General features: G+C 36.2%; 1 protein-coding gene across 6 annotated transcripts in view; it reads left to right on the top strand.

Annotated features, from left to right (window-relative positions):
- The window catches only part of MINDY3 (MINDY lysine 48 deubiquitinase 3), a 96667-nt gene that overhangs the window by 15977 nt on the left and 54287 nt on the right, over positions 1–26403 (top strand). For 3 of the 6 annotated variants that reach the window (XM_037837635.1, XM_037837638.1, XM_037837637.1), the window contains exons 4-9: positions 869–1042; positions 6564–6615; positions 7505–7619; positions 15202–15275; positions 16175–16254; positions 23980–24050. In XM_037837635.1, coding sequence (XP_037693563.1) covers positions 869–1042; positions 6564–6615; positions 7505–7619; positions 15202–15275; positions 16175–16254; positions 23980–24050 — 566 coding nt within the window. The remainder of the gene's footprint in view (positions 1–868; positions 1043–6563; positions 6616–7504; positions 7620–15201; positions 15276–16174; positions 16255–23979; positions 24051–26403) is intronic. The other 3 variants (XM_037837636.1, XM_037837639.1, XM_037837641.1) reach the window with 2 other exon arrangements.

The raw sequence follows: 26403 nt of genomic DNA, 5'->3' as shown, positions 1-26403 counted from the left end.
AAATTTTAGTAGAGAAAAAACTATTCAAGAGATACTATTATTAACATGAACTTTTTAATAATTTGTGATATTTATTGTATAGATATGCATTCACTTTAATAAATTTGTAAAGCATTGTTGTAAGTGCTGTGACGGTTATAAAGTGAAAGGCACAGCTCCTGTCTTTAAAGAACTAATTTGTTAGCAAAGGCAGAAAGCTCTTTGTAGCATAAAATTTTGCATAGGATGTGTGCAGATATTATTCCCTTTATTTTAACCTTAACTAAGTTGCTTGTAATGGGAAGGGTGGGTGAGATTCAGGAAGAGATGGTCTGGGTGTTTGTGCTATTTTCGATGAAGTTCTAATGCACAAGTCACTGCAGCACAGTGTCCTTGGCTTCTATGTTATGCTGCATAAACCACTGTAGCCTCTGCTAATGTAATGGATTGTGGTGTATGTGCTGTGATGGTGTTTTATTTCATTATCTTCACTCCTGTGGGACATGGAGATCAAAGACATTAGACTAATTTCCAAATGGGGAAAAATGTGGAGAATCTGCATGGGGAGCAGTAAAGTAAACATCTTGGCACAAATGCTATACTTATCAGTATCAGGTCATTCCAAAAGCATATTCTTTCTCATAATGTTTAAATTGGCACTTTTCAGGATTGTTTTTCTAGTTGATCAGAATACTATAATAGTGGTGTTTTTAACCCTCAAGCATGTTGTTTCTCTAAGCTGTAATTTAAAGTCTGTTATTTATGGGGTTTATTTTTTTCCTCTGCTTAAAATGCTTTATTTCATCATTCTTAATACAGGATTTTTTTTTTTTTTTATTATTATTATTCCAAAGAAAACCACTGTAACTTATACTTTGGTTATTTTTAGAGGAAGAGCAGAAGGAGCTCCTTTGTCATACCTTGTGTGATATTTTAGAGAATGCTTGTTGTGACGACTCTGGGCCCTACTGCTTGGTGTCATGGATAAGAGGAAAGACTACCCAGGAAATGGATCGTAATTCGGGAGGTCCCGCAGAGTCCAGTTGCCAAGTGGACCATTCTTGTAAGATACATTTTTATTTCCTGAAGTACTGTCTTTTACATTTGTCTTAAAACTATTGAAAGTTTTTGAAGAAAAGCAGATTCTTAATTTTCATAATCTTTTTTTTAGCCGAAAGTTAATCCACAAATCTTAGTATTTTTCAGTTCCTTTATCATTAGTTTGATTACCAGAGGAAATTACGTTTGTTTATTTTTGCTTTTGGCTTTGGAAAAAATAATGTTTTAGTTACCTTCTGCTTGGTGACAGTCTCTTTTAAGCTTTAGAACTCTCATTCAGAAAGTTTAAACAACGCATTTCTATATAATTTAGTTTTAGATGCTTTAATAGTTCTCTTTGGTATTGGAAGAAAAGGATTATTTTTTTTTGGCGTCAGGAAATTTCTTAAATATCTTTTAATTCCTTCTAAGAGCAAAGATGGGGACATTTTTCTTCATTTTGCATTCTTAAGATTATGTTTTTGTCATCCTAAAATTTTTAGACATTGTTACTGTGTATAAATTATCTTAAGGTAGTTTTAATTATGAGTTTTAATTATGCTTTCATTTAAGATTTTTATACCTTGATGGAGGATTTTCTGTTTAAAATAAACAGCTATTCTTAAAAAATTTATATTCTGTTTTCTTTTGCCTCTGATAATTCTTATGTAATTGACATAAAATCTACCAGAATGAACTAGAAAAATGGAGATTTATGGTGGTATAAAATCTAGTCAAAAGAGTTGCTTTTCTGTTTTTCTTTTTTAAAAAATTATCTTGCTAGTAGATTTTTTTAATTCAGTTTTATTGAGATATATTCACATACCATACAGTCATCCCCAGTGTATAATCAGTTGTTCACAGCACCATTATATAGTTGTGCATTCATCACCACATTAAGTTTTTGAACATTTTCATTACCATACACAAAAAAGAATAAGAATAAAAATTAAAGTGGAAAAGAACACCCAAAACATACCATCCCTGCCATCCCTCCCTATTATTCATTTACTTTTTGTCCTCATATTTCTATTCATCTTGTCCATATACTGCATAAAGGGAGTGGGAGCCACAAAGTTTTCGTGATCACATGGTCACATGGTGTAAGGTATATAGTTATACGATCGTCTTTAAGAATCGTGGTACTGGGTTGCAGTTCAACAGTTTCAGGTATTTCCTTCTAGCTATTCCAATACACAAAAACTAAAAAGGAATATCTCTATAATGCATAAGAATAGCCTCCAGAATGACCTCTTGACTCTATTTGAGATGTCTCAGTCACTGAAACTTTATTTTGTTTCATTTCGCTTCCTCTTGTTGGTCCAAGAAGGCTTTCTCAATCCCACAATACCGGGGCCAAACTCATCACCATGAATCGTGTCCTACCTTGCTAGAGAGTTCTACACCCTTGGGAACCAAGTGGCATGTAGTGGGAGGGCAGTGAGTTTACCTCCAGAGTTGGCTTAGAGTTAGAGGCCACATCTGAGCAACAAAAGAGGTTCTCTGGGGGTGATTCTTAGGCACCATTTTAAGTAGGCTTAGCTTCTCCCTTGTAGTAACAAACTTCATAAGCACAAGCCCCAAGATCAAGGGCTTGGCTTTCTAATTTGGTAGCCCCCAGTGCTTGTGAGAATATCATTAATTCCCCAGGTGGGGATATTTAATATTTCCACATTTTCCCACAGTCCCTCAAGGGGGCTTTGCGAATACATTTTCATTCTCTGCCAGAATTGTCTGGTATGTAATGGGGCTTCACACTAACCTGCACAAAACAACCAGACCTCACTCCCCAGTCAACACTCCATGTAATGATGTTGTTTGAATAAACTGACCATACAAGTCCAATTGTATAATGTGTTACAAAAAGTAGAGATCTTGCACCTAATAGACATTTCTTCACTTGGCCCACACAGAGGCTGAAGTTTCAAAAAACACTGTCAGTATCATCCTTTACCCTTCAGTTTGATTTACCTTAGTCCTAACCAAGTCCATTTCATTCATATCTCCAATTGAAGTCTGATCTCTTTTTTTAGACTCTCTAACATTTGCTGCATGAAGTAATGCTGGCATTCATAGCTGCTAGACTCTGGCTCTGAGTCTCAGGTCACAGATACCCAAAGTTCTGGGGACCAACCAGGTTACACACAAAGAGCCCAGCGTCTCAGAGTTTAGAAATAGCCTTTATAACTCAGAAATAGATGTAACTGGTGTAAGAGCTTACAATCTTGGAACCTTTACAATAAGCCTTCCCCTGATAACCTATGCTCTCTGACTCAATTCTTAGCGTTGCACATTATATTTAGTCATATTAGTGAGGCATTGTAATGTTTTTCATTTCTAGTTTATTTCACTCAGCATACTGTCCTCATGCCCATTCACCTCACAACTTCATTCTTTCTTGTAGCAGTTCAGTATTCCATTCACAGATCGCCATTCCATTCATCAATTGATGTACCCTTAGGTCACCTTCATCCACTGCAAATCGTGAATACTGACACCACCCCACTGTGCAAATGTCCCCTCATGCCCCTCTTTTCAGTTCTTCCAAGTATATACCCAGTAACCAAGTTGCAGGACCATATGGCAACCCCATGCTTACCTTCCTGTGGACCCAACACACTGCCCTCCAGATGGGATGCACCATTCTACTTCCCCATCAGCAGTGATTAGGTACCTCCCTTTCTTCACATTTTCTCCAGCACTTGTATCCCTCTGTTTTTTAGATGGCTTTAGTCACACACCATACATTCCATCCTAAGTAAACAATCAATGATTCCCTGTGTAATCACATAATTTTGCGTTCACCAGCACTATATAAGGACATTTCCATTTCTTCCACAAAGAAAGAGGAAAGGGCAAAAAAGATAAAAAGAGAAAAGAAAAAGAAGGAAAAAAAGTGACATAGTTTTTATACTGCAGTCTCAGCTGTTCCAGCCATTTCTGGCTGTTGCACGGTGTGTGAGCAGTCACGGATGTTCCCCAACAGTTGTTCCAGACTATTTACTAGTTGTTCCTGGCTGTTTACTAGTTGCTCTGGAAGACTGACTAAATTCCACACTTCTCTATGTTGTCACCTTTCCCCGCCCCTAGTAAATGGTTTTTGATAGTTGATAGTCCCAATTGTATATATTGAATAAGTGACTTACTCCACCTGTAATTCATTTCATCAGTTATTTCTAGGGAACTTGTTTTTAAAGAAATTAGATACCTGGTTTCTGGTATCTGGGAGTGAGTTTTGGCTGCATCATGACTTCCATATAGGATTGTCTGTGGGGCTCTCTTGTGTCCCCTGGAAGACATTGCTGTGATGCCCCTGTCTTCTCTGTCCTCCCTTTATAGCTGAATTGCTCTACACTTGGCAGATTTTCATAGTAATACATTTAAAAGGAATAATTTTTAAAACTTAAACAGTTGAATAACATTTCCTTTTCAGGTCTTTCAAACATAGCGTTTCAGAAAGAATCTAACATATTTTTAGAGTTTGATGACAGTTGAAAATGAGTAGAAAATGATTACAAAGATGATAGTCATAAGTGTCTTTAAGAATAGCTTTTAAATATTTTCCAGGTTTACTGGGTTGATGTAAGCATCTTCCATAGTTTCATTTAGGATATTAAAATTCTGAGAGAGGAATAGTTGAACTTTCTTAAAAGGTGTATTAAAGAATATATGCTTAAAGCTGGTCCATATATTAATATGTGAGAAAATAGTAAGATCTTTTTTTGTAACATTTTTGTTAGTATCTCAGTGGTGACCATATGCTTACTATGGAATATAGTAGGTTAAATTGCTCTGCTTCAAAGAGCCTCATAATTCCTTAACTTTGGACTTCAGTAGCTATTTTAGATGGGCACATTTTGTTGAATTCATCCCCAGAAAACATATTTTAGTAATTTTCCAGTTTATTTTATGTCTCATTTTAAAAGCTGACATGAAATAAAAATGTGTTTTAAATATATTTTAATACTGTATACATTTGAGAAGTTTTATTAACTGAAAATTGGAGAATTTACTTTAGGTCTTGACAAATGAACTGAACTTACTACTAAAATTTTCATTTCATATAACAATCTTTTCAACCTGTTCTTTCCTTTATTCCCAGCTGCATTCCTTTTCTTGTGTTTTCTACCATCCCTGCCTGCTAAGCTTTATATTTTGCCTGCCTCTTTTCTCTAAATTAGTATCTTTATGTCAACTTTCATAGTGTTTGCCCAATAAAATTATTGGAATAATCAAGCATTGCAGAACAGTTAGTTCAATTTGGAAAAGGTTAGGTAGAATTTTTATTTTATCCTGAATTTTTAAATGTGAAGTGTTTTCTCCTCTCATTAATATTACATTCTGTTCAAATATTAATTTTGTTGGCTTCTGTGGTGTGTATGGTTTTGGCTTGTGGGTAACGCACACTTGTTTGCAGGAATGAATACTCAGGTTCAATTTCAGTTTGTTTCCCACATAATTCAAATGATTACTTAAATTAGTACATTTGGACTTGTAAAGCTTTTAAAAAGTAATTTGGAACATTTAAATTAAAATGAGGTTTTGAGAAGCTAGCATAATGTGACACTTTAAATTATAAATAAGAAGTTTTAATTTTGAATTCATAATGTATCCATTTCCTTAAATCTCTAGTGAGAATCTATATTTAAGAATACTAAAATTGTCTTTATAAAATGTATGTGAACTTGTTTATTGTGATAAATTAGAGTAGGCATTTTGATTTGTGTATGATATCTTTAAATACTTGGTCTTGGTGGAGCCAAGAGTGTCTGGGTTCAAATAGTTGCTCTGCAGTACATCACTGTGTGATGTTTGCAGGCCTCTGCTTCCTCCTCTGTTAAATGGGGACGATAGGGTTGTTTTAAGGTGAAAGGAGGGTAAGCCCTGTAGGGCTTGTAAAGAAGGGCCTGGTGCCATGGGAAGTAAACATCACCTTTGATTAAAATGCTTTCTTTGATTTCCTTTGATTCTTTTATGTATTACTGTACTGGGTTCATACAAATAATCTAAATGAATTATCAAAAACTTCTCAATAGTTACATGAATAAATGAGGAAACAAACTTAAAGCAATCCTTGAACCTGTGTAGTTTCAAAATGCTATGCCTTTTTATACACATTTATTTAATAACTAAGCAATAAACCTAAAGATTTAATATGAAAGAGAAGAAAGATTAGCTATGATGATTTTACTTTCATGGAAAAACTGAAAGATTTTAAAGTGCAGGGCACATTGTAATGATGTGTGAAGCACTATGATTGCCAATAATTTCTCATATTGTGTAAGGTATCCTAGCAAAACTGAACTGAGAAGAACCAGTTTTATTTAATAACCCTTCTACTTTCTCAATGTTATATCCTTTTTAGTTATAATCATGTTAACTAAGATGTTGAAATGTAAATTAAAGTTGAAAATAAAAACAATTTTAAGGAAGTAAGAAAATAGGGAAAATTGTGATTGCTTAACAGTATTTACAGCCTGCTGTTATGTGTATCTTGTGTCATTTATTTGCCATGTGTAGTGCTGAAAAGTGTCTTTTATGTATAGCTGCCTTGGCTGTCGAAGAGCTTGGCTTTGAGCGATTTCATGCATTAATTCAGTAAGTAACATCGGAACATTTAAAATACTTACCTTGTGAACACATTACCACTCTAAGTCTGTGGAAAAGCCCTTGGATTTATATAATACTGTACTGCTTAAACATGAATTTAAATTCCATTGCTTTGCAGATTAGTTTGTTACTAAGTTTTAAAAAAAGAAAAATTTGTAAATGTGCACTTAAATTATTCTGCTTCCTAAATTATCTATCCAAATACACATTTTAAAGAAATTAAACACTTTTTCATAGTTACAATGTAAGAAAATCACTGTAGCTTAATGTTTCTCTGTCCTGGGTAGATTTAAAGATTTCTAGTGGGATGAAGACTAGAGTCATATTTATTTCTTATTTGCCAATATATGCTTTCTGTAATTTTCATTTTAAGTGTCCGTATTTTCATTAGAGCATTTATACTTTTTATTACAAAATAAAAGGTAAGGATGTCTATGCTGATTATAATTTAACATTCATTTCTTCTAAAAGAAGCAGCAAATGTATGACTTATCTTTGGCATTCATATATTCGTTAAATGATTTTCAGGCTTTATTTTAAAAATTGGGTTTTCTTCGTTTTTAAATACTACTTAGCAAAGGAGCACCGCATTTCTCTAAATAACTGTATATAATTAAAGAATTTATCGATGCCACATAGTTCACTTAACAGATGACATTCCCTGCCAAGTAGGCATTCTATCTTAATGGCATATATTAATTTACTATTAACAGTGGTCAGCAAGAGCTTTTAATGGCTGATTTGTATTATAAAATTAGAAATACTTACAAAAACCTCATGTTTTAATAAGGCAATATAAAAATTTTCCCAAATTATGATGCAGTCAATCTTATCATGATACTAATGTGTAATAATACTTAATTCTTTTTCCCCCCAGAAAAAGATCATTTGGAAGTTTATCAGAATTAAAAGATGCTGTCTTGGACCAGTATTCAATGTGGGGAAACAAATTTGGAGTATTGCTTTTTCTATATTCTGTATTACTGACAAAGGTTTGTTTAAGAAGGTGTTTCTTCTGGTTTTTATTAGTTTAAGTTTACTATTATTTTTCCTGCTGAGATGAATGATTTTATTCTTGAAGCTGTTTCTAAATCTCAGAATAAAATTCTTTTACACTGATAAACAGGAATCAACTCCTGTTTCCTCACTGCTTGCTTGTTATTTAACCACTTTCAACCTTACTTTCACCCCTGCTCTTTTGGGTGCAGGGGCTTTCTGTAAGGTTCCTGTTATGAAATGCAGTCAGTTCTTTTGAATTTTATTTTCTTTTATCTTGACTATATCTGGCACTTGCTAGCTTAAATCCCTTCAGGAAGTTCTTCCTGCCCCTGGCGCTTTCCCTGACTTCCTGTACATCTCTATGTTAAGTTGTTTTCTGTAGAATCTCACTATTCCTTTTCTGTTTACTTTGATAGCTTTATTTCCCTCTATTCTAGTTTGCTAATGCTGCTGGAATGCAAAACACCAGAGATGGACTGGCTTTTATAAAAGGGGTTTTATTTGGTTACACAGTTACAGTCTTAAGACCATAAACTGTCCAAGGTAAACACATCAGCAATCGGGTACCTTCCCTGGAGGATGGCCAGTGGTGTCCAGAAAACCTCTGTTAGCTGGGAAGGCATGTGGCTGGCGTCTGCTCCAAAGTTCTCTGGTTTCAAAATGGCTTTCTCCCAGGACATTCCTCTCTAGGTTGTTCCTCAAAAACGTCACTCTTAGTTGCACTTGGGATATTTGTCCTCTCTCAGCTTCTCCGGAGCAAGAGTCTGCTTTCAATGGCTATCTTCAAACTGTCTCTCATCTGCAGCTCCTGTGCTGTCTTCAAAGTGTCCCTCTTGGCTGTAGCAGCTTGCCCCTTCTGTCTGATCTTATATAGTGCTCCAGTAACTTAATTCAGACCCATCCTGAATGGGCGGGCCAGCAGCTCCATGGAAATTATCCAATCAGAGTCATCACCCACAGTTGGGTGGGGTGCATCTCCACGGAAACACTCAAAGAATTACAATCTAATTAACACTGATAGGTCTGCCCACACAAGATTACATCAAAGATAATGGCATTTGGGGGACAATAATATATTCAGACTGGCACACCCTCTTTAACTGGTATCTCTTGCTCCTTTCTCTACTTCTCTAAATTTTTATGGTCCAGAAATTTCAGACCTTGGGTCCTGAATGCTTTTTCTTCTGTGGCTTTTTCATCCTGGCCGCTTCCCTGTATGTGGCTAATTCCAATATGTACTCCTCCAGTTCTGCCCCTTTCCCTAAGTGCCAATCTCATGTCTCCATAGCCTGTTAGTCTCAGTTGAGTATCCTACTAGATTAGCCATGTTTGAAATCAAACTTCTTTCATTTGATAAGTATTTATTGAGCATCAACTCTGTGCTATGGACTGTACTCATAACATGGGATGCAGTTTTATTTCATGGTTCCTACTCAGTGTTGTGGAAAAATTAACACGTTAATAATTGCTTCCATTATGGCAGTGTTTTTGTTTTGTGTTTTGTGTTTCTTCCCTTCCTTTCCTAACTTTCTGTCCTTTTCTTTCCTTCCCCTCCCTCCCTGCCTCCGTCTGTCTCTCCCTCTCTTTTTCATGGTGGGGACGTAGTAGAAGGTATGGTGAAGTCTTGGGTGGAGTCAAGGGAAAGCTATGTAGTAAGGACCATTTGAACTGTGACTTGGACTAGTAAACACTGTCTTGATGGACAAGCAGTGGCAGGATAAAGGCAGAATGACTAGGGCAATAATACAGGTGGGGGGCTACATCTCTTCAGCATCGCTGTAGCATGTTACCCCAGGGCGGGCAGTTGGCGCAGATGAGGCTGGGCACATGCGGGAAGAAGGCTCAGAACACGAAGGCCCTTGTGGGACATGCAAAAAGTCATTTAGTTTTCAATTGGTAGACATTGGAACCCAATAAAAATTTTTAACAAGGGTTAGGGTTAGGGTTAGCAGAAGATTCCTACACTTGCATGTTGATCTATTTTAGTGACTTTGAGCTCTGTTGTGGATTTTTCAGTATTCTGTATGTATAGGTTCATGGCATCTGCTAATAGGGGGAGTTTTACTTCTTCCTTTCCTATTTGGATGCCTTTTTTTCCCCCTTGCATAATTGCTCTGGCTAGAACTTCTAGTACAATTTTGAATAACAGTGGTGACAAGAGTCTCCTTCCTGATCTTAGGGGGTAAGCTTAGTTTTTCACCACTGTGTAGGATGTTAGATGTGGGTTTTTCATTTGTGCCCTTTTTCACGTTAAGAATATTTCATACTATTCCTAGTTTTCTGAGTGTTTTTATCAGGAAAGGGTGTTGGATGTCAAATCCTTTTTTGCATCCATGGAGATAATCATGTGGGTGTGTCCCCCCCCTTTTTTCCTATTAATTTAATATATTGTGTTAATTGATTTTCTTATGTTGAACTACCTTCACATACCTGGGATAAATCCCACTTGATCATGATCTGTAGTTTTTTTAATGTGCTGTTGGGTTTGGTTTTCTAGTTTTTTTGTTTGTTTTGTTTTGTTTAGGATTTTTGCATCTATATTCATAGGGATATTGGTCTGTAATTTTCTTTTCTTGTGATATCTTTATCTAGCTTTGGTATTAATAGGGTGATGCTCACCTCATAGAATGAGTTGGGAAGTGTTCCTTCTTCCTCAGTTCCTTGGAAGACTTTGAGCAGGATTGGTGTTAATTCTTGTAATGTTTCCTAAAATTCACCAATGAAGCCATCTGGTTCTGGGCTTTTCAGTTACTTGATATTGGTCTATTGAGATTTCTTATTTCTTTTAGTGTCAGTGTAGGTAATTTGTGTGCTTGTAGAAATTTGTCCATTTCATCTAGGTTATCTAATTTGTTGGCATGTGGTTGTTCATCGTACTCTCTTATAATCCTTTTTATTTCTGTGGGGTAGTACTGATGACTCTGCTTTCCTTCCTGATTTTAGTTATTTGTAGCTTCTCTTTTTTTCCTCTCAGTTTAGCTAAAGGTTTGTCAATTTTATTGATCTTTTGAAAGAATCAACTTTTGGTTTTGTTGATTCACTCTTTTTTTTTATTATTATTTCATTTATCGTTGCTGCATTGCTGTAATCTAATCCTCCCTTTTGTTCACTTTGGATTTAGTTTGTTCTTCTTTTCCTAGTTTTTCCAGGTGTGAGGCTAGGTTTGTGATTTGAGCTCTTTCTTCTTTTTTAATATAAGAATTAGAGTCATAAATTTCCCTCTAAGCACTGCCTTTGCTATGTCCCATAGGTTTCAAGTTTTGATATGTTATGTTTTGTTTTTCATTTGTCTCAAGATATTTCCTGATTTCTCTTGTATTTTTTCTTTGACCCATTGATTGTTTCAGAGTGTGTTGTTTAACCTCCATATATTTTTGGATTTTCCAGTTCTCCCTCTGTCATTGATTTCTAGCTTAATTCCATTGTGGTCAGCGAAGAATGCTTTGTTTAATTTCAATTTTTAAAAATTTATTGAGACATGTTTATGATTTAAAATTGTTGTCTATCCTTGAGAATGATCCATGTACACTTGAGAAGAACGGTGTATTCAGCTGTTTTCGAATGCAGTGTTTTATATATGTCTCTTAGATATAGTTCATTTATAGTATTGTTCAAGTTTTCTATTTCCTTACTGATCCTCTGTCTAGATGTTCTGTCCGTTCATGAAAATGATGTATTGACGTCTCCAGCTATTATTGTAGAGGTGTCTATTTTTCCCTTCAGTTTTGTCAGTGTTTACCTCATTTGTGGTTAGGTCATAAATGTTTATGATTGTTATTTCTTCTTTTACTCAAGTACAGTATCCTTCTTTGTCTCTTGTAATGTTTTTTGACTTACCGTCTATTTTGTCTGATATTAGTATGGTTATCATGGCTTTCTTTAGGTTGCTCTTTGCATGGATTATCTTTTTCCATCCTTTCACGTTCAATTTATTTGTGTCTTTGGGTCTAAGGTAAGTCTCTTGTATATAACATATATTTGGATTGTACTTTTTTTATTCATTCTGCCTATATTTGTTATTGATTGGGGTACTTAATCCCTCTACAGTCACTGTAATTACTGTAAAAACAAAGGCAGGACTTTGTTTCTTACATGTCTTTTATCTTTTTTGTCCCTCTCTTCCTTTATTGGAGCTTTCTTTCATGTATAGTTGATTTTTGTGATGTAACTCATTGTTCCGGTTTGCTAGAGCTGCCATTATGCAAAATACCAGAAATGGATTGGCTTTTATGAAGGGGATATATTAGGTTATAAATTTATAGCTCTAAGGCCTTTTAAAAGTGTCCAAACTAAGACATCAACAAGAGGACACCTTCATGAAGAAAGGCTGATGGCATCTGGAGCACCTCTGTAAGCTGGGAGGGCACGTGGCTGGTGTCTGCTGGTCCTTTGCTCGTGGGTTGTGTTTCAAAATGGCTTTCTCCAGAATGTCTCTGGGCTTCTGTCTTCACTCCTCTCTCTCAGCTCCTGTGCGTCCTTGCTTCTTTCTCCAAGAGTGTTTCTCTCTAAGCATCTGGGAGTCCTCGCTTAGCTTCTCCAGGGCAAACTCTGGGCCTCATCTCTTTGTTTAGCATCTCCAGATGTCCTTCTGTCTGCATCTCCAAGCATCTCCCAGTGTCAGCGTCTGTATCGGCTCTTGAGCTCTCTTAAGAACTCCAGTGAAATAATCAAGACCAACTCTGAATGGGCAGGGTCCACACCTCCATGGAAATAATTTAATCAGAGGTCTCACTCACAGTTGGGTGAGTCACTTCTCCATGGAAACAATCAAAAGGTTCCACCCTAATCAAAAGATTACATTAAAGAACATGGCTTTTGTGGGGGGCATAATAGATTCAAACCAGCACACTTATTATCCTCTTTCTCATTTCCATTTCTGTATGTATTTTAAATACTTACTTTTTGGCTACTCTGGGGTTTTTGTTAAACAACTTAAGTTTGTTACCTACAAGTGTGAAAAGATACCAACTTCACTTCAACAACATACACATTCTCTGCTCCATTACCCCCCCACCATTTCCCCTCTTTGTGTTGTTTTTGTTATACATTACCTCTTTATTTTTGTGCATTCATAACATGGAAATATGATTATTTCTTATTCTATTGTGTACAATATCTAAATCTTACAGAAAAGAAAGGGTATTTATATACTGAGGAGATCACACTTTTGGGTTTTGCATTAACTCATGTAATTACTTTGACTGTTGATCTTCACTTCCCTGTACTGCTCCATGTACTATCTCCTGTCCTCTCCTTTCAACCTGAAGAGCTCCCTTTAGCCTTTCTTGTAAGGCAGGTCTGTTGGTGATGACCTCTTGCAGTTTTTGTCTGTGAATGTCTTAAACTCTCTCCCATGGGACAGTTTTGTCAAATAACGACCTTTTGGCTGGCAGTTTTTCTCCCTCAGTACCTAAAATATGTCATACTACTGTCTTCTGGCCTTCATGGTTTCTGGTTAGTGTTATTGAGGATCCCTTGTATGTGATAAATTGTTTTTATCGTCCTGCTTTCAGAATTCTCTCTTTATCTTTGGCCTCAAGCATTTGATTAGTATGTGTCTTAGATTCGGTGTATTAGGGTTTATCCTGTTTTAGTTTGTTATGCTTCTCTTCCTGTAATACCCTGGAAGCATGCTGAGTTTTGGTTGCTATAACCTTGAGTGCAGCCCTCCCTGAACACATCTTGTTTTGAGAAAACAGTGTATACCAAGATGTTTCCCCAATACTTGTTTGCAAACCCCTGGCATCTGGTCACTTTGTTCCTCGACTACATGTAATTTGTAGAGTGGCTGCCAGAGGCACGGGCCTGTTCAGGTGAATTTTGCTAACGTCTGTCTTGAGGAAGCTGCAGCTCTCTGCAAGGAAGTGCCCCGAATAAACACCTTCGGACTGATCTCTCTGGCGTTTAGTGCCTCTTTCTTTTCCGCCTCAACCAGCCCCAAAGTAAGGTGGTTTGGGGCAGTTCTGTCTAGTCCTCCCCTGTTCTTTCAGGAGGAGTTCTGCAGGACACAACAGTCTTTCCTTACTGTGGTTCAGTTTCCCCTTTTCATGTGGTTTTTCTGCCTCCAGTTACTTCCACATTAGTGGATCCAAACCCATGGAGCAAGAGGGGTCAGTGTTCAAACACACCCTGGTTTTTCCTTTAGATGGAGACCAGGCTAAGAGTGTGCACAGCTTGCCCATAGTTCCTCCATGAGTCACTCTTATTTCTGGGGGACTGGTTTGTGTGGCCGTGGTGCCCTGCCTTGGTGGACGTGGGCTCTCAGTTGTTGCCGTGGGTGGTTCTGTGGTCATCAGCACAGCAGGAGCTGCCTGGGCCCGGAGCACTGACTCCCTATGCTGTGCAAGCTGAGTTTTCCCCTTTGATTCAAAATTTGTGGAGTCTTTCACCCATCTCTGTCATCCTCCAGGGCTCTGAGTTGAACCTGTCCTTTTGTTTAGCCGTGTTTAAGAAGACATGTTCCCAGGGATGTCGTACACTGCCATCCTGATGAGGTCGCCGTTCAGAGACCTTGACTGGTTATTATTCTCCTGGTTTTTCATGTTAAAAACCCCTTTGGTACCTCCTTCCATCTCTTGTCCTTAAATAAATCATCGTATCCTGTTCTTCCTTGATGCCTCCTTCCTCACCAGTTGTGTTGCTTATTCATGTTATTCACTTTAACTTTACCCTAGCCTGCTTTGTGTTGGTGTTTACGAGGAGGGCAAGTGCTAGATTTTACACTTTATATTCCCAGGTCTTATATAGGCAATCATTAAATATTTTAGTTGCTGAGTAATCATCTCCTTAATCCTTGGAAATGGCCTGTAATCTGATAGAACCAAATGTTCAAGCCAGGTGAATAGTGTAATGGTGCTTTATCTTTTTGTCAGTTTGTAGTTGGTGTGGTTGAATGCCTAGGTCTTTGGGTACTTATCCAATATTTTAGACCTTTTGGGATTTGGGTGTTGGTCTTTGGGGAGAAAAGTATCAGGAAATTGGTTTTCAGGAAAGTAAGGTTTCCTGCCCTCCTGATACAAGTTCTCAGTACATATTTAAATTACCAGTATTACTGAGAAAGCACCATGAGAAGCAAGTCTCCACTTTCTTATCTACCAGTTACACCTTTTGTGTATTGAAATTTATATCTTTAGCAACATTCAAGTTTGTACATATTTGTTACTGGTAAGTTTTTTAGTGACCACTGCCTTGACAAGTTTATTAGGTTTAGTTTAATTTAGCATAAAGTTAAATGAATATTAACTTTTGAATTAAATATTTTCATCTCATTCCTCTTGTAACTTAAATGTTATGTCTCTCTACCTCTTTAACCAACATTAGGATTGACTTGTGAGTCAATTAGTGTTCCTTATATAGAGCCCACAAAAGGGAATAAAAGATATTCTTTGAGGAACTATATCTTATTTCTATCATCTTAAATGCACTGCCCTACAAATCTGGGGTAATTCTCTGAGAGGAAATTTACTTAAGTAATTGTACTTTTTTAATGTATAGTATAAATTGGTAAATTTTTAAGCTAGCACAATTTTCATTTTTAGTTTATAAAATAAGCCAGTGATTTGTTGGTTTCTTTAGGGTATTGAAAACATAAAAAATGAAATTGAAGATGCAAGTGAACCTTTGATAGATCCTGTATATGGACATGGCAGGTAATTAACTAAAATCTATTTTCTCCTTATATGGACTGTAGGTTTTAGGAACTCCCAGCATGACTGAGTCAGATCATTTTGTTGTCAGTGGAGTTGATGGCACGGAGTTCATGGGTTGGTACAGCCATGTGCTCAGGCATTGCTTGCTTTACGCAGGAAACATGAATGTTTTTCACTTCAGGTTTATGTATGTGCTGCATTTATTGTAGCAAATATTTTCTTTTAAAATGATAATGGAAAGGTATTTTAACAAATTCTGCTTTCATGTTCCATTTATGAGGTTTTTTAAATTAATGAAATGTATTTGTTTTGACTTAGAAATGAATATATTCTTAATCATTTTTAAATGCTTTCCTATTTGGAAGAAAAAAGGTTTCTCTCATTTTTGTCGCATAGCACCCCCCTCTCAGTTTTTTTTAAATGGATATTTCTACCAAAAACAATAAAATAGTGATAGTTTTTAACCCACTCTAATAGATGAGTCCTTTTCTTTATGCCTTCCTGCCTCAGGATTAAATTTCACATATCTTCCATCAAACACAGAATAGTAATAATTATATATGTATTTTAAAATGAAGTTGATTTTATATATTAACTACATTATCAGTTTAACCATCACTTATTTTTTTCATTTATGTAAATATGATTCTTGGATAAAATTATTCAATTGATGTGAATATATAGAACAGTAGATAACGTTATGTATGCAATTAGCGATGTTTAGCAAGGCTGTTGTCCAGTTAATTATTGTTAAATTGAATGAAAAATATAAGGTTTTCCCTAACTCTTTTTTTCTTAAACAACGTTATTTAATGTATTGAGTCATTACTTTGTGCCTTGCCATAGAAATCATTTGATCTCAAAAGATGTCTCATTGATTTTTAAATTTTTATTAATAGCCAAAGTTTAATTAACCTCCTGCTGACGGGACATGCCGTGTCTAATGTGTGGGACGGTGACAGAGAGTGCTCAGGGATGCGTAAGTACATTCTTTGCTCTGTTTATTTCCTTTCTGATTAATATTTGACTAGAACCCAGTTGATTGCTTGTTGTCTCTTTAATGACTCTACGTTACTCAGAGGTTAAAAGGGCTCCTTCTAGTAGAAGAATCTTTGCAATTTTCAAGGCACCGTAACATTAAGAACAGTAGACTTTGGAGCCAGACAAACTTGGGTTCAAATCCCAAGCGTGTGACTTTAGTCAAGGTACGTAGCTTCTGAAGCCTTTAGTTTTCTCTACTGTAACACTGGAGCTGTGAGCTAACCTCTTCGGAAGAAGTAATAGGTCTCTTGATACATGTAAATGTAGTGTATGCTCATCCAGTGGTGTCTCTAATATCTGAGACTCCATTGAGGAAAATTACAGGCAATTATGACTTGAAATATTTGCTTTTGCATTTCCTTTAAAATGGTGAGTAATGGAGATTTGAGTTGTTATTGCTTTTTGGCTATTATGAATAATGCTGCTGTGAATGTTTGTGCCCAAGTTTTTTTGTGGACATAATTTTTCCTTTCTCTTGAGTATATATACCTGGGTCTCATGAGTAACGCAGCGTTTAATCTTTTGAGGAACATCTGTTGAATTTTGATAGATAATGCCAAATCACCTACAGAAATGTGCTTTACTGACTGATGAAGTGTAAACTTAGGCTGTTTTTCTGCATCCTGGCCATCACACAGAATTAGCCAACTTTAACATTTCTTAGCCAGTTCACTGACAAGCGACAGCCTGCTTTGTCGTATTTCTCTGATTGCCAGTGGGCCTGAGCTTAATCATCTTTTTGTGTCTTTGTCAGCTTTTAGTATTTCTGCTTCTGGGAATTGCTTCTCATCCTTTTGGCATTTTGTGGGGAGGGTTTACTTTATTTTCACAATTTCTAGGAGTTCTTTGTATGTTCTCTCTTAATTCTTCGTGTGTTTAATCTGTGTAGCAGATATTTTCTCCCAGCCTTTGCTGCCTCTGTTACCTTTGTCAACAGTGTCTCTTATTATACCTAAGTTGTTCCTCTTTGTGAAGTTAAATCATTCCGTCTTTTCTTTTGTGGCTTCTGTTTTATTTGTTGGGTTTTTTTTTCCCTTTGTATTGGTTTTGTATTTCTCCCACCTCAATGTTAAACTAATATTCTTTAGTATTTTCTTTGAATGCTGTTGTGGGTTTTATTTATTAATGTGTAATCTACGTAGAGTACTTATTGATGAGTGGTATGAAGTAAGGGATCTACTTTTTTACTTTTTCCAAAAGGATTAACAAATGTCCTAACTCCAGTCAATTTTCCATAGATACGGAACACCTCCTTTATCAAAAAACAAATTTTGTCATATGTGCAATAGTCATTTCTTTGGATTTTCCTGTTCCACTGATCTATTTGTGAGTTTTTATGTGAAATCTACTCTTTCTTATAGCTTTGTAATACACTTTGATTTTTAGCACATATTCCCTGATGTTGTGCTTTTTCAAACTTTTCTTAGTCCTTTCTACATTATCTTTTCCAGTTGAACTCTTTTTCAACTGCTTTTTAAGGTCCAGTTTGTAAAAATCTGTGAGATTTTGATTAGGATCACGTTAGATTTATAAATTACTTTAGAGAATTGACAGCTTTACAATATGAAGTCTTGATGCCTAGATTGTTTTTTATGTCCTTTAGTTAAACTGTATAGTGTTCATTAGATGAATCATAGAGGTTCCCAATCTATGTGTCTCCTTCTGCTTCAATTGTTAAGACTATCTTTTGCTTCTGCAGAAGAAAAGTAATAAAACTTCAGTAGAACTAATCACCCTAAATTGATTCTTGCCCACCCCCACAGTCCTTCACAGCAGCTGGAGTAGTATTTTTAAAATGTAAATTTGATGTGCTCCCTTGCTCCAACTATTCAGTGTTAGCTTCCCATACACTTCAAGTCCAGACTCCTTCCAAGGCACTCCCATCCCTAGTGAGCTGGCCCTGCCCACCTTCCATCCTCTGTGGGCTGGCCTCATCCACCTGCTGCCCTCTTATTGGCTGGTCGTGTCCTCCTCTGTTGTCTGTGGGCTGGCCCTGCCCACCTGCTTTCCTCTGTGGGTTGGCCTTGCCCACCTGTCATCTGTCTCCCTTCTGTATCACTGCATGTTTTTTTTTTAAATTTTGTTTTCCGACAGAACACTTTTCCCATGGTCTTTCATTTCTATCTTAAAAAACTCCCTTGGTCTTTGCACACTCTTTGTTTTCCTGTACCTTCTACCCTTACTGTTTTTGTATGTTTATTTGATGATTATTTTTATTTGAATGTTTTATTCATTTTATGGGATTGAGATAAAGATGTCAACCCTTATAAATCAGAAACACAGAGATTCTGTCTTCCTTCTTTTTTTTTCCAATATAAATCAATATCTTAGTCCATTTATTCACAGTTAACCAAGAGTTGATGAACTTATGAAACAGAAGATAAGAGAATCTAAACTTCTAAGACTAAAATTTTGAAATTTTAATATGTATTAAGTAATGTGATTTGCCAGTTTGTATATATTATGTCACCCAGAAAAAGCCATATTCTTTGATGCAGTATTGTGGTTGCAGATGTATTAGTGTTGATTAGGTTGGAACCTATTGGTTCAATGTTTCCATGGAGATGTGACTCTATCAGCTGTGGGTGAGACCTCTCATTGAATTATTTCCATGGAGGTGTTGCTCTACCCATTCAGGATGGGTCTTTATTGGATCACTGGAGTACTTTAAATAAAGGGCCACACAGGCCCAGATGCAGAGGAACTGCAGCTTACAGAGACATTTGAAGGTGACTGTTGAAGGCTGAAGCTGACATTTTGGTGAACGCCATTTTGAAACACAACCTGGGAGCAAGCAGATACCAGCCAGATGCCAATGGCCTTTCTCCAGTGAAGGTACCTTATTGTTGATGCCTTACCTTGTAACCAAATAAACCCCCTTTATAAAAGCCAGTCCATTTCTGATATTTTGCAAAATGGAGCATTAGCAAACCAGAACAAGTGGGTAGGTGCTGTACAAATTTGAAAAGCATTTTGTTTTTTAGAATTTATATGAAAAATCAGAAATGCTTATGTTCTCCAAATTTTATTACTTGAAAAATTTGGTTTAATTAGCTGAAACTGAGTTGCCAGATAAAATACAGGACTCCCAGTTAAATTTGAATTTCAGCTAAACAAAGAATCATTTTTTAATGTAAGTATGTCACATAAAATCTATGCAATGTACTTATGCTAAAAAAGTGTTCGGTTTTTTTAATTGGAAATTAGGCTTTGGCATAAGAGAGTGTTATAGCTGGTTTGATCGTATCCAGACTGCTAAAACTTTCTCTGTATTAGCAGTAAGGATGGTTGACTTTGTTATCATTCATGTGCTCCCTGGAATAGCACTTTTAATTTCCTTCAAGGACTTTTTGTTTGCAATCACAACTTGGCTAACTGTTTGGAATGAGGCCCAGCTTCAACCTGTCTTGGCGTTTGGCATGCCTTCCTCACTAAGCTTAGTCATTTCTAGCTTTTGGTTTAAAGTGAGAGATTTGCGATTCTTCCTTTCACTCGAACACTTAGAGGCCGTTGTAGGGTTGTTAATTGGCCTAATTTCAATGTATTTGTGTCTCAGAGACTAGGGAGGCTTGAGCTCAGTAGAGCTCAGAACACACACAAGATTTATTAAGTTCACTATCATACGAGCACGATTTGTGGTGCCCCAAAACAATTATTATACATCAAAGATCACAGATTACCATAACAGATATAAAAATAATGTAAAAGTTTGAAATATTGTGAGGGTTTCCAATCTGTGACAGACACACAAAGTGAGCTCATGGTGTTGGAAAAATGGTGCCAGTAGACTTGCTTGATGCAGGGTTGCCACAAACCTTCAATTTGTAAAAAACACACTATCTTTGAAGTGCAATAAAGTGAAGTACAATAAAACGAGGTCTGCCTCTATAGAATTGTATGTGTTGGTACAGTCTTAGTGACGTAGGCAGATAAGATTGATGGGGACTGAGCATGATGAATCTTCAAAGCTTGCCTAAGAAAACTGAAACTGGAAAATTCCAAAATATAATCACTTATTAGAATTTTCTGCAAATATACTGTAAATAGACCTCTTATGCTCACTATATTAAAGGTCGGTACAATAATCATTCTTAATGACATACTTTAGCTTTCAAAAGAAGGAAATTTTAAGTGTATATTCTGTTTAAGGGAATAGGTATAATACATTCTTTAAATATTACCTTCCAGATTAAATACCTAAATTGGTGATTACTGGCCTGATCTGAAAAATTTATTACCCCCAAATTACAAATATTTATAGTGCTATAATTATAACATGATATTATAAATGTATTATTCTCAAGACATTAGTTTAAAATTCCAAGGAAATTGATGTAGTATCTAAGTTTAACACTAGGTGGTGGTAATTGATTTTGGAAATTAAATTGTAAAAATATTTCCCAACGTAAGTATTATTCTTTGAACATGAAAACATTTAGTGCTGCTGAGTTTTCAGGAGAAAGGGGAGAAAAAATCTACAAGACTCTAGAGTATCATTTCTACCTTTTTGGGCTACTTACCAGATTCTTTTCTCTCTTCTGAATGCTCTGATCCAATAATTCTCCATTTTTCAGATCTCATGACTTTTATACTCTTGAAAAATACTGAAGATCCCAAAGAGCTTTTGCTTCTGTGGGTTATAAGCAAAGATAAATAATAATTTTTCATGTAAGAAATTAAGACTGAGACATTTAAAATTATTCATTTTACAGAAATAATAATATACCCATTGTTTGTTAACATAAATAACATTTTGAACAAAAAATAACTGTTTTCCAAAGCAATGAAAATTAGTAAGAAGAGTGACTATTCTGGTTTGCTAAAGCTACCAGAATGCAAAATAGCAGAAATGGATTGGCTTTTATAAAGGAGATTTATTAGATTACAAATTTACAGTTCTCAGGCCATGAAAGTGTCCATACTAAGGCATCAACAAGAGGATACCTTCCCTATAAAAAGGCCTATGGCGTCCGGAGCACCTGTCAGCTGGGAAGGCACATGACTGGTGTCTGTTGGTCCTTTGCTCCCAGGTTGTATTGTTTTCAGCTTCTGATTCCAGTGGCTTTCTTTTTAAGCATCTGTGAGTTCTCACTTTGTTTCTCCAAGGCAAATTCTTGGCTTCATCTCTTAGTAGCATCTCCAAATGTCTGCTTTCAACTCAGTCTCCAAAATGTCTCTGGGTGTTTTCTCTCTAAGCATCTCTGTTAGCTTTTCCCGGGGGCAAATGCTGGATTACATATTTTAGCTTCTCTCCAAATTGTCTCTCTCAGCTTCTCCAAGCTTCTGGGTCTGTGTTGGCTCTCTTAAAGACTCCAATGAATGAATAAAGACCTGCCTTGAATGGGTGGTGTCACATCTCTGTGGAAATAATCTAATCAAAAATGTCCTGGCCTTAATTAGGTGGCCAGTAAATTTTCACAGATCTCTTTAATATCTGGGTTATTAGTAGACAACTGGATTCTCATGTGCTTACGTTCAGTCTGTGGTGATACAGCATGCCATTTAGCTTCTGGAAAACTTGACTCAACAGTCATGAGTGAGTAAAAGTAAAAAAAGGAATTTAGCATCTTGTGAAAATTATTTTGATCACATGTCATCCTGGAAAGATTCTCATGGACTCCTGAGTCCCAGACCATAATTTGAGAACTATTGCTCTTACCTGTATTTGTGCCTTCTGATGTGAATTTACTAATTCAGAAGTTAAACTAGCAGTTCTTAGCTTACACATTCTGGATGTTGTACTTAAGGATACATAGTAAAATATTTACAACAAAAATGAGCCAATACTCCTATTGTTAATTGATAAGAAGAACACACTATCCTAGTAGAAATATGAACAAGACATGACTAAATGGTGGAAGGATGCAAAATTATATATATTGTATGTTTTCGACAAATATATTTTTAGCTAGGAAAATGCTTTTTAGAAATATGTGTGGACCCAAATATGTATTATTGTAGTTCTACTTAATGTTTATTAGCTGAAGACTCAAGTCTATGAACAGATTGTATTGTCATTGCAGTGTGTCTTTGTTGTGAAATAATCTCTGATCTTTTCATTCTCTGTGACTTGAACTCTTCTCTCTGCTGTGTTCCAGTGGTTTACCCATCTCTAGCTAGAAGTCCTAAACGTACCTTGATCCCAACATGGCTGAGACCAGACTCATTTTGTGTCTCCACACCTCCCCAGAACCTACTTCTTAATTCGTTCTTTTAGTTAATCACCATTTATCAGGTTCTAAGGAGTCTGATGGTTTCTTCACCCCTCAAACACATTGATTTTTCATACTTTTTTGCCTTTTTAGGCTGTTTACTCCATCTTGAATTTTCTTCTTATCCTCTTTTTGTGTTGGAAAATTACTGCATATGTGTTCTGGTTTGCTAATGCTGCCAGAATGCAAAACGCCAGAGAAGGATTGGCTTTTTTAAAGGGGGTTTATTTGGTTACAAAGTTACAGTCTTAAAGCCATAATGTGTCCATGGTAAGGCGTCAACACAGGGTACCTTCACTGAAGGATGGCCGATGACACCCGAAAACCTCTGTTAGCTAGGAAGTCACATGGCTGGCCTCTGCTTGCGCCCAGGTTGCCTTTCAAAATGGCATTCTACAAAATGTCAGTGTCAGCTTCCAACGGCTGTCTTCAAAATGTATCTCTCAGCTGCAGCTAGTTGTGAGCTCCGTCTGAGCTTTTATAGGGCTCCAGTGAACTAATCAAGGCCCATTCTGAATGGGCGGGGCCACACCTCCATGGAAATTATCTAATCAGAGTCATCACCTACAGTTGGGTGGGTCACATCTCTATGGAAAAACTCAATCAAAGAATTACAATCTAATCAACACTAATACATCTGCCCACACAAGATTGCATCAAAGATAGTGGTGTTTTAGAGAACATAATACATTCAAACTGACACAATATGTGTCAAGTTGCAAGTCAAATATTACTTCTTTAACCCTTCCCTATCACATTAAGGAGATGCTCTAGTATCACGCTATGTGTGTGTGTGCATGCAGAGAAAGCACACTTTTTTTTTATTTGTCTCCCTTGATAAGCTCTTAGCATCTGTAAGGGAGAGAGTATTTCCCATTCTTCTTTATTTCCTGAGTTGTAAGCACATTGCTTGTGTTTATTTACAGGAGAGAGGGATAGTATCAGATGTCCAAAAAATGTATTGTAGATTCACTGCTCCCCAATGATACATTTTAGAAATTGTGATTAGCATATCCATTTGTTTTTCTAGCTCGAAGTCAATTCTGGTTAGTCATTTTGCATGGATGTTATTAAGTATCTTTCTGTTTTTCCTTTTATTTTTGCCAATAATTTCCTGAATTGCAAGGAAAGAAAGTCTATTTTAAAAGTTAACATTGAACAGAAAGTTTTATAAATACATTTAATGTATATCTGCAGTATCACATTTCCTAATACAAACCTGGTCTAATGGTGTATTATAATGGGTAGTACTGTAATGATGATTTGATTTGAACTCTTAACAATAAATACGTACTAGATTACAAAGGATAGTTTTGGGTAAAAGTAAGTTATTGGTGTGAAATATGGGAGATTTTATGTATACACACATACTCACTTGGATATATACTTACAGGTAAACCTTTTTTGGATTTAGAGATACTAATCCAATGTGACCTTTTATTTTGTAACAGAACTTCTTGGTGTACATGAACAAGCAGCCGTGGGGTTTCTAACACTAATGGAAGCTTTAAGATACTGTAAGGTAAGTTGGGTTTTAAGGTACTTAGAATATTTATTTACATATCCCCTGCTGTGGGTAGTATTTTTGTTCCTGTGACAGCATATTTTAGTTTATTAGTAATTATATACTCCTTTCTTCAATTTCTACCTCACTCCCCACCCCAGGCTGACAGGGTTAGTAGGATAGACCTGAGCCAGCCAGTCATGCTGAGTTTTCTGTTCCAGTCTGTCCTGTTTTGAGGAGGGGCAGAACCCAGTATAAAATAATATGTAAAAATGGAGAAATCCATTATTGAATGGCAAGGTATTATTTGGTAAACTGAGGTGACAAAAATGTACTGTCTTCCTCATGAACCAACAAAGCGTATACTTAATCAAAACAGCTGTTAATGCTTTATCAGCAGTGAGAAAGAATTTGCTTAAATGCCTGAAATTCTAACTTTTATCTATTCCATATGAAAAACAATTCCACACTAAAAAAAATGCCAAGCATTTCACAAAATTAAACTCTTTAACACGTGCTAGTTAGGAATTGCAGTGAAACTCAGTTATTGTGATATATATTGCTTTCCCTACATAATCTGAAAAAAAACCAAAATATTCCAAATAGTTTTAAATGGAGTTTAAATCATTGATGATTTACACTTAATAAGATGTCGTAATGATTTCCAGGAAAGAAGAAGTAGATTTAATTTTCTTTTCCATTTTAGAATGGTAGTTCCATAACAGTGCTTTTGGAGGTGGTGATTAGTTTTTTTGTTTGTTTGTTTTTTTTTTTCATTTTTTCATTTTTATTGAGATTGTTCAGATACCATACAATTATCCAAAGATCCAAAGTGTACAATCACTTGCCCCTGGGTACCCTCATACAGCTGTGCATCCATCACACTTAATTTTTGTTCAATTTTTAGAAACTTTTCATTACTCCAGACAAGAAATAAAGTGAAAGATGAAAAAAGAAGAAAAGAAAAGGAAACTCTAATCCTCCCCTATCCCTAACCAACCCCCCTCAATTGTTGACTCCATAAACATTTGTTATTGTTTATGAAAAAATGTTGAAATACTACTAACTGTAGTATATAGTTTGTAATAGGTATATAGTTCTTTCCTATATGCCCCTCTATTATTAATTTCTAATTGTATTGTCATACATTTGTTCTGGTTCATGAAGTGATTTCTAGTATTTGTACAGTTGATCATGGACATTGCCCACCATAAAGAATCAGACAATACCACCAATGTCAAGTGTCTAACATGCCTCTCCTATCCCCCCCTCTTATCTGCATTCACCTTGGTATATCACCTTTGTTACATTAAAGGAAGCATAATACAATGATTCTATTAGTTACAGTCTCTAGTTTATGCTGATTGCATCCCTCCCCAATGCCTCCCCATTTTTAACACCTTGCAAGGTTGACATTTGCTTGTTCTCCCTCGTAAAAGAACATATTTGTACATTTTATCACGATTGTTGAATACTCTAGATTTCACCAAGTTACACAGTCCCAGTCATTATCTTTCCTCCTTTCTTGTGGTGTCTCACGTGCTCCCCATCTTCCTCTCTCAACCGTATTCATAGTTACCTTTGTTCAGTGTACTTACATTGTTGTGCTACCATCTCCCAAAATTGTGTTCCAAACCACACACTCCTGTCTTCTATCAGGTGGTGATTAGTTTTTAAAAGCAGTAGCAGCCTCTCCTTTTTCTCTTGCCAGACATCATTCCTCTTTCCTGAGGTCACTTGGACAGGGACAGGAGAGGTTGGATAATCACAGAGGATTCATCCTGCCCTTATTTGTTAGTGATGAGCATGTGCTTAAACAGGCATGACCCTGAGGCAGCTTGGCAACCCTCATTGCACACAAACATTCATATATCCTAAAAACATGTGTGCTGTAGGAGGAAACAGTGTAGAGGTTATATATTTTGAGGACAGTTTATAGTTAGATGGTACCTACGGAATAGGATTTGGGTTAGTATGCATCATTGTACACCTGAAGCTTTTTCACTTTCTCTTTGCCCAAAAGCTGCTACTTCACCAGCACGTAGCCACAAACCATCCCCTTGCTCTTCATGATCAGACTTCCTTACGGGACTTCCTGTTGTACCATGTGTCATAAATAACCATGAATGATATTTTTCAGTTTAAATTTAATGCAGTGTTAAGTTGCTGGTTAGGAATTGTGTTTGATTTGCTTCTCCTATTTTCTTGAATAATTTGACTTGTAGTTTTATAAAATCTACTTGACTTAATTTTTTAAAAACTTTTAGGAGCGTGTGTATTGTCATTTATTTTCGGAAGTATATATTGGCTTATGTCCCCATACCTTTGTTGAGATGCTCAGTGATACATAATATGCATTGGGCTTCTAGAG

This window comes from Choloepus didactylus, chromosome 5 (genome assembly GCF_015220235.1).
Source record: "Choloepus didactylus isolate mChoDid1 chromosome 5, mChoDid1.pri, whole genome shotgun sequence".
In the NCBI taxonomy this organism is placed as follows: Eukaryota; Metazoa; Chordata; class Mammalia; order Pilosa; family Megalonychidae; genus Choloepus; species Choloepus didactylus.
This window is presented reverse-complemented; position numbering and strand designations above follow the sequence as displayed.